Source organism: Perognathus longimembris, chromosome 1 (assembly GCF_023159225.1).
Source record: "Perognathus longimembris pacificus isolate PPM17 chromosome 1, ASM2315922v1, whole genome shotgun sequence".
Taxonomy (NCBI): domain Eukaryota; kingdom Metazoa; phylum Chordata; class Mammalia; order Rodentia; family Heteromyidae; genus Perognathus; species Perognathus longimembris.
Window position 1 is genome coordinate 67,405,374 of NC_063161.1, and position 13,511 is coordinate 67,418,884.

General features: G+C 42.2%; 1 protein-coding gene across 4 annotated transcripts in view; it reads left to right on the forward strand.

Annotated features, from left to right (window-relative positions):
* Fgd4 (FYVE, RhoGEF and PH domain containing 4) overlaps positions 1-13,511 on the forward strand; it is a 194,132-nt gene that overhangs the window by 128,248 nt on the left and 52,373 nt on the right. For all 4 annotated transcript variants that reach the window (XM_048367086.1, XM_048367111.1, XM_048367104.1 and 1 more), the window contains exon 3: positions 11,339-11,522. In XM_048367086.1, coding sequence (XP_048223043.1) covers positions 11,339-11,522 — 184 coding nt within the window. The remainder of the gene's footprint in view (positions 1-11,338; positions 11,523-13,511) is intronic.

Here is a 13,511-nt window from a genome sequence, read left to right on the forward strand (position 1 = left end):
AGGGTGTGATCTGAGGATCACAGTTCAAATCCAGCCCAGGCAGGAAAGTCCGTGAGACTCATTTCCAATTAACTACCAAACAACCAGAAGTGGTACTGTGGCTTCAAGTGGTAGAGTGCTAGCCTTGAGCTGAAGAGCTCAGGGACAATGCCCAGGCCCTGAGTTCAAGCTCCATGACAAAAAAAAAAAAAAAAAAAAGATTTAAATTCTAAAAGAATATAGAACTAAACTTTTTTATGTGACTGGATCATGAGAACATAGCTTCCATTTTGGGGATGACTCTAAGAGGATAGAGTGGGGCTGGGGATATGGCCTAGTGGCAAGAGTGCTTGCCTCGTATACATGAGGCCCTGGGTTCGATTCCCCAGCACCACATATACAGAAAATGGCCAGAAGTGGCGCTGTGGCTCAAGTGGCAGAGTGCTAGCCTTGAGCAAGAAGAAGCCAGGGACAGTGCTCGGGCCCTGAGTCCAAGCCCAGGACTGGCCAAAAAAAAAAAAAAAAATAGAGGATAGAGTATTGTCCATTGTCATTGGTGATGGTCAAGATATTTTTAAATAATTTTTATAAGTTTTAAGAGCTAAATTTTAGATGCTATTAAAGTTGCATTTGGATCTAAATTGGCCTGTGTAGACTTTGAAAGGATTTGTTCAGTAGTTAGAGCTTTTTGCCTCTGCCTCAGAAAATACCCTAAGGCCTGGGAAAACAATAGCTTATTTATCCCACACAAATCTTGCCAGTCCACCAAACAAATCTCTAAGCAGCCTCCAACATAGCCTTTCTTCTTGTTCACTGATTTTCATATTGGCCTACTTCCTGCCATGCTAGACTTAACTCAAAGTAGCTTCTTTAGTAATTCAAACTAATCATTCTTTTTCTCTAGAGAGCTTTAATCCACAGCATTCTCCATAATTCATAGGCATTTTGGTATATCTCACATATTGTCACATACAATTTCAGTCACTAAGCCTAAAATACTAGGAAACATTTTGTGAACCCCAAAAGCTCCAGATTTTTTGAATAATTTACGTAAATATGGAGCACTCAGACCTGTGCATTTGCTTCTGGGATAAAGGAATCTTGTATAGTGATCCATCCTTTAAAATGTATTATCTTTATAATGTATTTATATGTAGCCCCTTTTGGTTTTCATATTTTTTTAATAAGCACATAGACTGGGTGCCCAAGCCTGTGATCCTAACTACTCAGAAGGCTAAGATCTGAGGATTGTTGTTCAAAGCCAGCCTAGACAGGAAAGATCGTGAGACTCTTATCTTCAATTAAGCACCGAAAAAGCTGGAAGTGGAACTGTAGCTCAAGTAGAGCACTGGCCTTAAAGCAAAAACACTCAAGGACGGCGCCCAGGATCTTAGATCAAGCCCCAGGATAAGCACACACTTGTGCGTATGTGTGTGTGCGCACACATGTATGTGGAATAGAGGGACAGGCACATGTACACACATGCCACACACCCACACACGTGAGATAGAGGTCTGCTGATAACCTTACACTGGAGATAATGTTTCTCTAACATTTTTTTTTTTTTTTTGGCCAGTCCTGGGCCTTGGACTCAGGGCCTGAGCACTGTCCCTGGCTTCTTCCCGCTCAAGGCTAGCACTCCGCCACTTGAGCCACAGCGCCACTTCTGGCCATTTTCTGTATATGTGGTGCTGGGGAATCGAACCTAGGGCCTCGTGTATCCGAGGCAGGCACTCTTGCCACTAGGCTATATCCCCAGCCCCTCTCTAACATTTTTGATGATCACTTTGCACTCTTGGAAATTTCTGAATAATTAAAATGCTCTTATATTTGCTGTCTGGAAATATGACCCAGTTCAGATATTAAAAGAACTGTCCATCTTTTTCCCTCCCTCCCTCCCTCCCTCCCTCCCTCCCTCCCTCCCTCCCTCCCTCCCTCCCCCCTCTCTCCTCTCTCTCTCTCTCTCTCTCTCTATCTATCTATATCTATTCCCTTCCCCTTTCTCTTTCTGTGTGCACATGTGCTCATGCCATGCTATGCATGCACACACGCTGGTATTGGGACTTGAACTCAGGACCTGGGAACTCTCCCTTATTAGCATTTTCACTCTGAGTCTCTTACCATTTGAGCTATAACTCCACTTCTGGCTTTCGCTGATTGGAGATGAGTCTCACAGACTTTCTTGCCTGGGTTGGCTTCAAACTGTGGTCTTCAAGTCTCGGCCTCCAGAGTAGCTAGGATTACAAGTGTGAGCCACCAGTACTATGCTTCTAGCCATTTCTTGAAAAACCATTTACCTATTAAGCCAGTTGAGGAACAGCTCCTTCTTTCACTTGTCCAAGCTCAGTGTCTCCCAGTTATTTTTCTACTTTGGTGCTTTCATCCTTCTCCTTCGCGTTTATCAGGAAAGCTACTCTATGTACCTAGAGGGCTGGGAGCACAGAGTTTTTCTGGCATAGATTGCTCTGAGTCTTTCCCCAGCAAATGTTGGCACATGTGGAATATACATGGAATCCAAGTGTCTTCCTGTCTTCTCCTAAGTAATATTATCACTTGCCTGGATTCCTATGATAACCTCTAATCTCGTCTCTCTGCTTCTCTCCCAGAAGAAAAACATAGCAGCCAGAGTGATAATGTTGAAATTTAAGTAATCATGTCTCAACTTTGCTCAGAATTCTGCTGAGACCTCATTTATCAGAGTCAGAATTCCTATGTGATCTATAAGATTTCACAGTCACTTTTGCTTGCTTATTCATTTTGCTCTGTATACATTGGCCTTCAGACCTGAGTGATCAGATCTCTAGCCTTTGTTTCCACTGCTGAAATGATCTTTCTTGAATTACCACTCCCTTCAAATCTTGTTTAAATCACAACTTTTCAAAGAGGTCCACTTTGAGCCTGCTGTGTTGATAAACACCTGTAATCCCAGCATTTGGAAGGCCATGATCCTGAATTTGAAGACCAACATGGACTACAGTATGATAGTCTGTCTTAAAATGTATAATTTAAGCAGCACCCAGTGGTTCACATCTGTAAGGAAGGCTTACAGGAGGCTCAGGAGGCTGAGATCTGAGGACTGCAGTTTAAAGCCAACCTGGGCAAGAATGTCTGAGACTCTCCAGTTAACTACCAAAAAAAGCTAGAAGTGGTGCTGTGTCTCAAGTGGTAAAGTACTAGCCTTGAGCAAAAGGAAGCTCAGGGACTATAGGCCATGAACTAGAAAACTAAAAACTGAAAGTGTGAGGTCCTGAGTTCAATTCCTGTGTTGAAGAAACCCACTTTGAACATCATTCAACTTCACCTCCTATACTGAGTCCTTTTTATCTTGCTGTTTTACCCCTCTCCCTCATTTCATACTTATTACTTTCTCATAAGTGATTTGCTTGTTATTTCATTGTTGTTTATATGTTATTTGCAGTTATTTGTTGTCTTTCCTTATGCTTATTAACATGCCTAAGTGCCTAGAACTTAATAGTTGTTTAGCCGGGAACTGGTGACTATGTAATCCTAGCTATTCAGGAGGCTGAGATCTGAGGATCACAGTATGAAACCAGCCTGAGCAAGCAAGTCCATGAGACTCTTTGTTGTTGTTTTATTTTAATTTTATTGTAAAGGTGATATATAAAGGGGTTACAGTTACATAAGTAAGGTAATGAGTACATTTCCTTTTGAACAGTGTTACAGTGTTAACCCCTCCCTCATTTTCTCCCATTCCCCTCCCCGCCACCCCACACACACATTCCCTCTCTGCACTGTGAGACTCTTATTTCCAGTTAACTACCAAATGGCCAGAAGTGGAGCTGTGGCTGAAGTGGTAGCCTTGGGCACAAAACCTCAGGAATAGTTCCCAGGCCCTGAGTTCAAGCACCAGGATCAGTACACGCACAAAAAATTATTCAATAGGGCTGGGGATATAGCCTAGTGGCAAGAGTGCCTGCCTCGGATACACGAGGCCCTAGGTTCGATTCCCCAGCACCACATATACAGAAAACGGCCAGAAGTGGCGCTGTGGCTCAAGTGGCAGAGTGCTAGCCTTGAGCGGGAAGAAGCCAGGGACAGTGCTCAGGCCCTGAGTCCAAGGCCCAGGACTGGCCAAAAAAAAAAAAAATTATTCAATAAACATGGAATTAATGAAAAAGTAAAAAATAAAAAGAGTCATGTGGATGTGTAATTTGTTAGTTTATTCATTTCTGTGCTTAGCAAAAGCTTATAAGGTTCAGTTCACACTGCTTTGTACCATTGACTCCTAGTATTGTCAGAATTAAAATTTTTGGTTTGGGGATAGGGATGTAGCTTAGTGGTAGAGTGCTTGCCTAGCATGCATGAAGCCCTGAGTTTGATTCCTCATTACTACATAAACAGAAAAGGCCAGAAGTAGCACTGTGGCTCAAGTGGTAGAGTGCTAGCCTTGGGTAAAAGAAACCCAGGGATAGTGGCAAGGCCCTAAATTCAAGCCCCAGGACTGGAAAAAAATTTTTTTCTGTCGGATAGAATGGAAGTAGTGTCAAATTGTGGATTGTATTTTTTTTATTAGTGAAAGTGAACACTTTCTCCTCTTTACATTTTTTGGGTTTCACAGTCTTTAATGATCTAGAATAGTTCTTTGTTTGAGTTATTATTACTCTCTTGGTCATATAAATACAAAAGCCTTCCTTAGTTCTGTAAGCTCCAATTCTTCACAAGGTATCCCAGAAGGCTGTGGGGGGTGGGCTTGTTAAAGGGGCCAATGGGCAGATTAAGGGCATTATTGAATTTTGAAGCTTTATATCCTACCATTATGCATATATACACACACACACACACATCGTATATATATTAGCATTAAACAGAATGAAAAATTGGTCACCCTGGCTCTGGTGGCTCACACCTGTAATTCTAGCTACTCAAGAGACTGAGATCTGAGGGATCTTGGTTCAAAGCTAGCATGGGCAGAAAAGTATGTGAGACTCTTATCTCCAGTTAACCAGCAAAAAGCTGCAAGTAGAGGCATAACTCAAGTGGAAGAGTGTCATCCTTGAGCAAAAAAAAGCTAAGCAAGATCTTGAGGCCCCAAGTTCAAGTCTCAACAATGGCACTAACAAGCAAGTCAGTAAATAAATAGTGATGGTTGCAACTTGTTTGGTTCCCCAGAAGTAAGAAATTTAGTTTCTGTCATTTGAGGTATGAATTTCTTCCTTGCGTTTCCTGTGCCTAATTTCTTTTAATACAATGTACTAAACTGAATGGGGCCTTGGTTTATATTTAGAATTAATTTTTTTTTCCAGTCCTGGGGCTTGAACTCTGGGCCTGGACACTGTCCCTGCATCTTTTTGCTCAAGGCTAGCACTCTACCACTTGAGCCACAGCGCCACTTCTGGCTTTTTCTGAGTAGTTAATTGGAGCTAAGAGTCTCACAGACTTTCCTGCCCAGGCTTCAAATCCCAATCCTTAGATCTCAGCCTCCTGAATAGCTAGGATAACAGGCACGAGCCACCAATGTCCACTTTAGAATTGGATTTTTTTTTTTTTGGCCAGTCCTGGGCCTTGGACTCAGGGCTGAGCACTGTCCCTGGCTTCTTCCCGCTCAAGGCTAGCACTCTGCCACTTGAGCCACAGCGCTACTTCTGGCCGTTTTCTGTATATGTGGTGCTGGGGAATCGAACCTAGGGCCTCGTGCACCCGAGGCAGGCACTCTTGCCACTAGGCTATATCCCCAGCCCAGAATTGGATTTTTAATATTGTAACTACATAGTATACAAAGTAGATTCCCCTTTGACTTCTGAAGTAAGTGTTCCTGGTTTACTGGTTAACTTTGAGAATGAAAGATGCCTTTCCTTCTGCCAGTCTTTTGAGAATAGTATGTGTTTTTTACAATATACTATTATGGTTTGAGTATGATATATCCCCCAAAACGGCTCATGTGTTGAATATTAGTTCCCTGTTCTGTTTTTGGAGGTGCAGGAAACTTTAGGAAATGAGGCCTACCTACCTGAAGAAAATACATTACTAGAGGCATATCTTTGCGGACTGTATCTTATCTCTGCCATTCTTTCTTTTTTCTTTTTGGCCAGTCCTAGGGCTTGAACTCAGGGCCTGAGCACTGTCCCTAGCTTCCTTTTGCTCAAGGCTAGCACTCTGCCACTTGAGCCACAGTGCCACTTCTGGCCATTTTCTATATATGTGGTGCTGGGGAATTGAACCCATGGCCTCATGTATACGAGGCAAGCACTCTTGCCACTAGGCCATATCTCCAGCCCCTTATCTCTGCCTTTCTCTGATCTCTGCTTCATGTCCCCCAATAGGCAAACAACATTCTAGGCCACATGCACCTTTTCTATGATGTCCTCCCAAGCAACCATGGCCTTAATTCTCAAACCATGAGCCAAATAAATTTTCCACCAGGCACTCATGGCTTACACCTATAATCATAGTTGCTCTGGAGGCTGAGATCTGGAGATCATGGTTCAAAGCCAGCCAGGCCAGACAAATCCAAGAGACTTTTATTTCCAATGAGCCAGCAAAAAGCTGGAGGTATGGCTCATTGGTAAATCACCAGCCTTGAAAGGAAAAAGCTAAGCAAGAATGGGAGGTCCTGTGTTCAAGCCCTAGCACTAAATAGATAAATAAATAGTTTACTTATTGTATATTAGGTTTTCTCTCTGTTGAACTGGATGCTTCTTTTGTGTTTCTAAAATACCCAGCACTCACCTTCATCCACATCAGTAAATACAGTTTTGGGCTGAGAACATGGTAGAATGCTTGCCTAGCATGCATGAAGCCCTGGGTTCGATTCCTCAGTACCATATACACAGAGAAAACCAGAAGTGGCACTGTGGCTCAAATGGTAGAATGCTATCCTTGAACAAAAATCTCAGGGACAGGGACAGTGCCCAGGCCCTGAGTTCAAGGCCCTGGAATGGCCAAAAAAAAAAAAAAAGGTAAATACAGTTTCCCCACAATATATGAGCTTTCATGTGACCCCCAAATTGGTTCATGTGTGTGTGTGTTCCAGAAATATGTCACACACAGTGTCCTTGTAAATATAATTGTGATCAAAAGACATATTCCTTATTTTTTGGTCCAAAAGAATTATAAAGAATATATTCTGTTCCTTTTTTCACTGTTCTACTTAGAAACCTTGAAATTATTCCTATTGTTACAAATTATTGAAGGAGATTAATTGAGAGAGATTTACCTGTTTTGCTACTTTATTAATATCACTTTTTTGTATGTGTACTGGTACTGGAGCTTGAACTCAAGGCCTTTTGCTCTCTCCTAGCTTTTTACCTCAAGACTAGTGCTCTGTCACTTGAGCTACAGCTCTACTCTATCACTTTGTTGGTTAATTAAAGATAAGAGTGTCACAGACTTTTCTGACTGGGCAGCACTGTGGTTTCAAGTGGTAGAGTGCTAGCCTTGACTGAATAGCTCAGGGACATCACCCAGGCCCAGAGTTCAAGCCCCTTGACCAACAAAAAAAAAAAAAAGAAAAGAAAAGAAAGAAAGAAATCAGAATTTTAAAACCACCTCCCTTGTAAAACTTATATTTTCCAAGATATTCAGGAGAAATGGCTAGCTACAGTGCCACTTCTGGATTTCTGGAGATGAGTCTCATGGACTTTTCTTCCTAGGCTGGCTTTGAACCACAGTCCTCAGATCTGAGCCTCCTGAGTAGCTAGGATTACAGGCGTGAGCCACTGGTGCCCAGAAAATTCTGATTTCTTATAGTGAAAAGATAAACAGTCCTCTTTGTAGCTTGTTGTGATATATGTTTTTCCTTCTCTGTAATAAATTGATTCAGTAATCAAAATGATGGAAATGATGGAAATGTAGGCCAGTGGACATTCAGCAACTGTCAGCTAGCTGAGTTTATAAAAAAGATGATAATGGAAAGCTATGGTAGCCAGGTGGGGGAAATGGGAAGGGAGCGTGATTCCTCGTGCCTCTTCAGAAGGTAGGAGAAGGGTTTAAAGAACAAAATAAGAGCTAGGAGCTGGTGGCTCATGTTTGTAATTCTAGTTCCTCAGGAGGCTGAAATCTGAGGATCCAGGTTTGAAGCTATCTCCGGCAGGAAAGTCTATGAGACTTTATCTCCAATTAACCAGCAGAAAAGATAGAAGTGGTGCTGTGGCTCACGTAGTAGAGTGCTAGATTTGAGCAAAAAAGCTCAGGGATAACACCCAGGCCCGAGTTCAAGCCCCAGGATTGGTGCATGCCTGTGCACGCATGCACACACACACACACACACACACACACACACACACAGTTATAGAGAAATGCATATAGGTGATAACGTTTTACCTTGAATAATCTTAGAGAACAACACTGGTTTTTGTAAGTAAACTAATTCCTTACACACTTCTGGCATAGTTTTCTCTTGCTGGGACCAAGATGTAACATGATGGCAGTGGCAAAGGTATGCAATAAAGACTCAAATACAACATGCCATTCAATAATATAGTTCAAAATAGCATTCCATAGCCAGGCACCAGTGGCTCATGCCTGTAATCCTAGCTACTCAGAAGGCTAAGATCTGAGGATTGCAGATCAGAGCCAGCCTGGGCAGGAAAGTCTGTGAGACTCTTATCTTCAGTAAGCTATGAAAAAAAGGAAGTGGAGCTGTGCCTCAAGTGGTAGATTGCTGGCCTTGAGTAAAAGAAGCTCAGGAACAGCGCCCAGGCCCTGAGTTCTTCAAGCCCTAGGACCAGCCAAGAACAAAAAGTATTCCATCAAGTAGTAATCACCCACACATCAAGCAGGCATAGGCAATAGCAGCAATGGAACTAGAACCAAACTGTATGGGTTGGTTCACTGACACTCGCCAACAGGGAGCACATTGCTGGGGTGAGGGAGGCTGATGGGACAGGTGGTTTGGGGGGAGACTACAGGAAAAGGTCCCTTGAGGCTAGAGTTGGAGGCTGTAATGTGAAGTTAGGAGTGCATTGAGAACCTCACTATGATTTTGATCATCTTCAGCTTGAACTTGTTTTCAGGAAGGTTAGCTTGCTTGCTATCCAGACCACTGCTGGCTGCTGGCTGCCTTAGGGTTGGTTCACTGGGATGTCTAAGCCACTCCCAAACTGCTTGGGGTTGGCTCATTAACTATATGCACATTGCCATGGATCTAGGGAGGGGGATAGAAAGACCCTAGCTGTGGTCATGGGCCATCTGGTCAGTAGGTCCACTGATGGAATCGGCAAGCCAACAAACTCACTGGGCTGGCTGCTTGTGAGCTTGCCCTGTGTTCTTTTCATTTGTTTATTTTTGTTTTTTAATGTGTCTAAGCATTGTCCCTGACCTTTTGTACTCAAGGCTAGCACTCTGCCACTTGAGCAATGCGTACACTTACAGCTATTTGTGACCAGAGTCAAGAGTCACACACATTTTTCCTTCTCAGGCTGGCTTTGAACCAAAATCTTCTGGTCTTAGCCTTCATAGTAGCTAGGATGTGCCACTGGCACCCACCTATGCCCTATGCTTTGCTGATAACTGACTTGCACTAAACTTAGAACCAGCTTCTTTGCTGTGAGCATGTCATAATTTCGCAATGACAATCTACTAAGGAATTTCTTTAGATTTTAATATTTAATGAAACAATCTGTTCCTATTCTGTGAATCAAGTAAAGGATTTTCTAGAAAACCAGTGATTTGGCAGGTACTGATGGTTCACACCTATAATCCTAGTTACTCAGCTGAGATCTGACGGTCCTAGTTCAAAGCCAGCCTGAGCAGAAAAGTCTGTGGTAATCCTTTTATCTTCGGTGAACCAGCAAAAAGCTGAAAGTGGAGCTGTGGCTCAAGTGTTAGAGTACCAGTCTTGAGCAAAAAGCTAAGTGAGAGCCTGAGGCCCTGGCTTCAAACCTTAGTACTGGCACCAAAAAAAAAAAGAAAGAAAGAAAAAAGAAAATGGGTGATATGTTATTGGCCCAGTAGCTTCCTCTGTCATAGTTTAGCATGCTCCCTTCCTAGGCAACACTAGGCCCATTTAGTGAAGGCAGTGAGTAATCAGCCTCCACCCCCTTCACCTTGAGATGGCACTCTTTTGGGGCAGCTCCAACCATATAAGGCAACAAGATCCCCTTAGAGTGACCTTCAGGCCTGTGCAGCTGCAAGACCCCTTTATCTATGACTTGGGCAGCAGCCATAAATCCTAGCCCACCATGATGAAGCCCCTACTTCACATATCCAATCCGGGGTCTCCACCTTCTAGCCCCTCCTAGCCCCTGTAAGTTATATAGGTCACCTCAGACAATAGCCGGCATTTCTTCTTTCTTTGAGAAGAGGTGTTGCTGATCCCTTTGCTGGCAACCAACTTTTCTTTGTACCTGGATGTCTGCGTGGTTTTCTGGCAAAGTCTAATTTACTCTTAACATATGTGGTACATTGATGCAAACCAACTACATAATGTAGCAAATAATAACAGTAATAATATCTCTATCTCCTTCCTGGTTTTGTTAAATTGATGAGGAGGAGCAGTTCTGATGGAAGGAATATAGGAACTGGTCACATAATCAGATTAGCTTTGTTACCCACCAATCACTTCTCTAATCATTCAGAAACATTCAGTGAATAAAGTTATCCACCTTAGACTGATCTTCTAAGATGAAACAAGATAATATGTTTTTTTGTTCAGTGATGTTATATGAATACAATATGGCATTCCTTTTGTTTGCTATTGTTCTGTTGGCTTTTATGTTGTTTAACTTGGTAGTTCTGAATTTTGGTGTAACTTATATTTGTATTAAAAAAAAATCTGGGTTGTAGCAAACAATTTTTTTTTTACCTGTCCTGGGGCTTCGATTCAGGGGCACTGTCCCTGAGCGCGCGCGCATACTCTCTCTCTCTCTCTCTCTCTCTCGTTCTCGCTTTCTCTTCTGGTTCAAGGCTAGCACTCCACCACTTAAGTCAGAGTTTCATGTCCAGGATTTTTTTTTTTTTTTTTAGTTAATTGGAGGTAAAGTCTCATGAACTTTCTTCTCTGGGCTGGCTTTCAACCACGATTCTCAGATCTCAGCCTCCTGAGTAGCTAAGATTACAGGTATAAACCACTAGAGTCTGGCTTAAACAGTGTATTTTTGGACTCTTTCCAGTCTTACTTTTTTCTCTATTTAGAAGAATGAATAACTGCTACATAATAGACTTTGGAATACTATCTAGCCTTAATAAAAACTAAAACTAAAAGAACTACTGAAGGTTGAAGATAGGATTTCAGTGGAACATAGAGAAAATTTCTAAGATATTTGAGTTCTCAGGTCTCTTGCTTAAGGTTCAACAAATATGACAGACCCCTGTCACAATAGTTTGAAGGCTTTTTGCACCCTGGATATTGGAATATTGTTAAAGAAAAATATGAGTAAAATATGCTGTTCTTTTTCTACAGTGCCTCCAAAGCCCTTACATCTGCAGAATTCACCTTCATCCAAAATACACCCAACTCCCAGGCATAAAGCTTTACCTAGTGCAAAACCCAGGATGGAGGAAGTTAAACCTGCCTCTGCACCTTGTATGTCGAAAGAAAAATCCAGTAAGGTTTCAGATCTCATCAGTCGCTTTGAAGGAGGCAGGTAAGATTTAATGGACAATGGGAGAAGACAGAGGGAGGAAGAAAGCTGATTTTGGAAAAGACATAGGTTTTCCAAATCAAAAGCCCAGTAACTTCCATTCGGCTTGATAGGTATATAGGAATGCATTTTTTAAATCAGTTACTTAATTTTGCCATGGTATGATGTCGACTTACTATACAGGCCCCTATGTTGCACCTTAGGCCGCCAGTATTTTTATAAAATAGTGTATATTTTATAGATGTGCTGTCTTTCATTTCATTTCATGTTTGTGTGTCTCTGTGCTACTTCCTCTGTGTGTGTGTATGTGTGTGTGTGGCTGTGTGTGTGTCTGTGTGTCTATGTACACTGGTATTCAGGCTTTAACTCAGGGCCTCATGTTCTTGCTTAGTTTTTTTGCTCATGGCTGGTACCCTAGAATGCTCTAGAAAGCATGACCAAACATAAATCTGCACTTAAAATGTACTCTACAAGCCAGCTGTGGTAGTAAACGTCTGTAGTCCCAGCACTCTCAAGGCTCAGGTAGGAAGATTTTGAGTTCAAGGTTAGGCTGGGCCACATAATAACAGTGTCTCAAAGAAATAAAAATAAATGAGAAACAACAACAACAAAAAAGAAGTGAAATTATATGAAACATGCTTACAAAAGCTTACATGCTGTTTATTATGTGTTTATTTTGGTTTGGTTTAGGTTTTTTGCCAGTCCTGGACTTGAACTCAGGGCCTGAGCACTGTCCCTGTCTTCTTTTTGCTCAAGGCTAGCACTCTGCCACTTGAGCCACAGCGCCAATTCCGGCTTTTTTTTTTTTTTTTTTTTTACTATATATGTGGTGCTGAGGAATCAAACCCAGGGCTTCATGTATACGAGGCGAGCACTTTACCACTAGGCCATATTCCCAGCCCCTACTATGTGTTTATTAAAATGTAGTTTTAGGGGCTGGGGATATGGCCTAGTGGCAAGAGTTCTTGCCTCCCATACATGAAGCCCTGGGTTCGATTCCCCAGCACCACATATACAGAAAACGGCCAGAAGTGGTGCTGTGGCTCAAGTGGCAGAGTGCTAGCCTTGAGCAAAAAAAGAAGCCAGGGACAGTGCTCAGGCCCTGAGTTCAAGCCCAGGGACTGGCAAAAAAAAAATGTAGTTTTAGTAACTACTTTGGAGAAAAGTAATTTAGAAGCCTATCTTTATTTACTTTTTCCTCTCGACCAGGTGTGAGCACTTCTATCATAAATAGTTGTCAATATCTCGTGTGTGTGTGTGTGTGTGTGTGTGTGTGTGTGTGTATGTGTGTGTGTGTGTGCCAGTACTGGGGGTTGAACTTTTGACTCAGGGCTGGCACTCTATCATGTAAGCTGCACTCTCACTTCTGGCTTTTTGCTGGTTAATTAGAGATTGAGTCTCACGGACTTTCCTGCTCAGGCCGGCTTTGAAAACAGGATTCTCAAATCTCAGCCTTAGTAGCTACTGACACCTAGCAAGAAGCAGGATTTCTAAAACTTTTGTGATCTTAACTAAAAGCAATATTTTGGATAAGATTTAATTCCATTAATTTGTTTTGTTTCTGCTCCTCTACGTTGATTCATTAGCAGCAGAAGTGTGATCTTTCCTGTTTGCAGATTCTAACAGCCATGCCTCATGCAGCTTAACCTGAGAAAGGCATCAGTGCTCACAATCAGGCCTTGAGGGCGGTTTTGTGAAAATCTAAGAGAGTCAGTAGTCAAACCAAAGGCCAAAGCCTCTGATCCTTACTACTTCTAAAGCCAACTTGTTTGCATTCTTCTGTAAACTTCACAAACCCAAAGTCATCTTCTAGTATATAGCTAGAGGGTTTTATCTAACGAGAGATGTGCTGACATTTATTTCTGAGTTTGGAAACAGGTTTGTTCTGTGTACTTAGGGTGTGATAGAAGCCTTTGGAAACCCTGGTGAGAGGTTGGGTGTTACTTGTGGTGGAGTCCATTGCCTGTGCAACAAATAATTATGTGCTCAGTG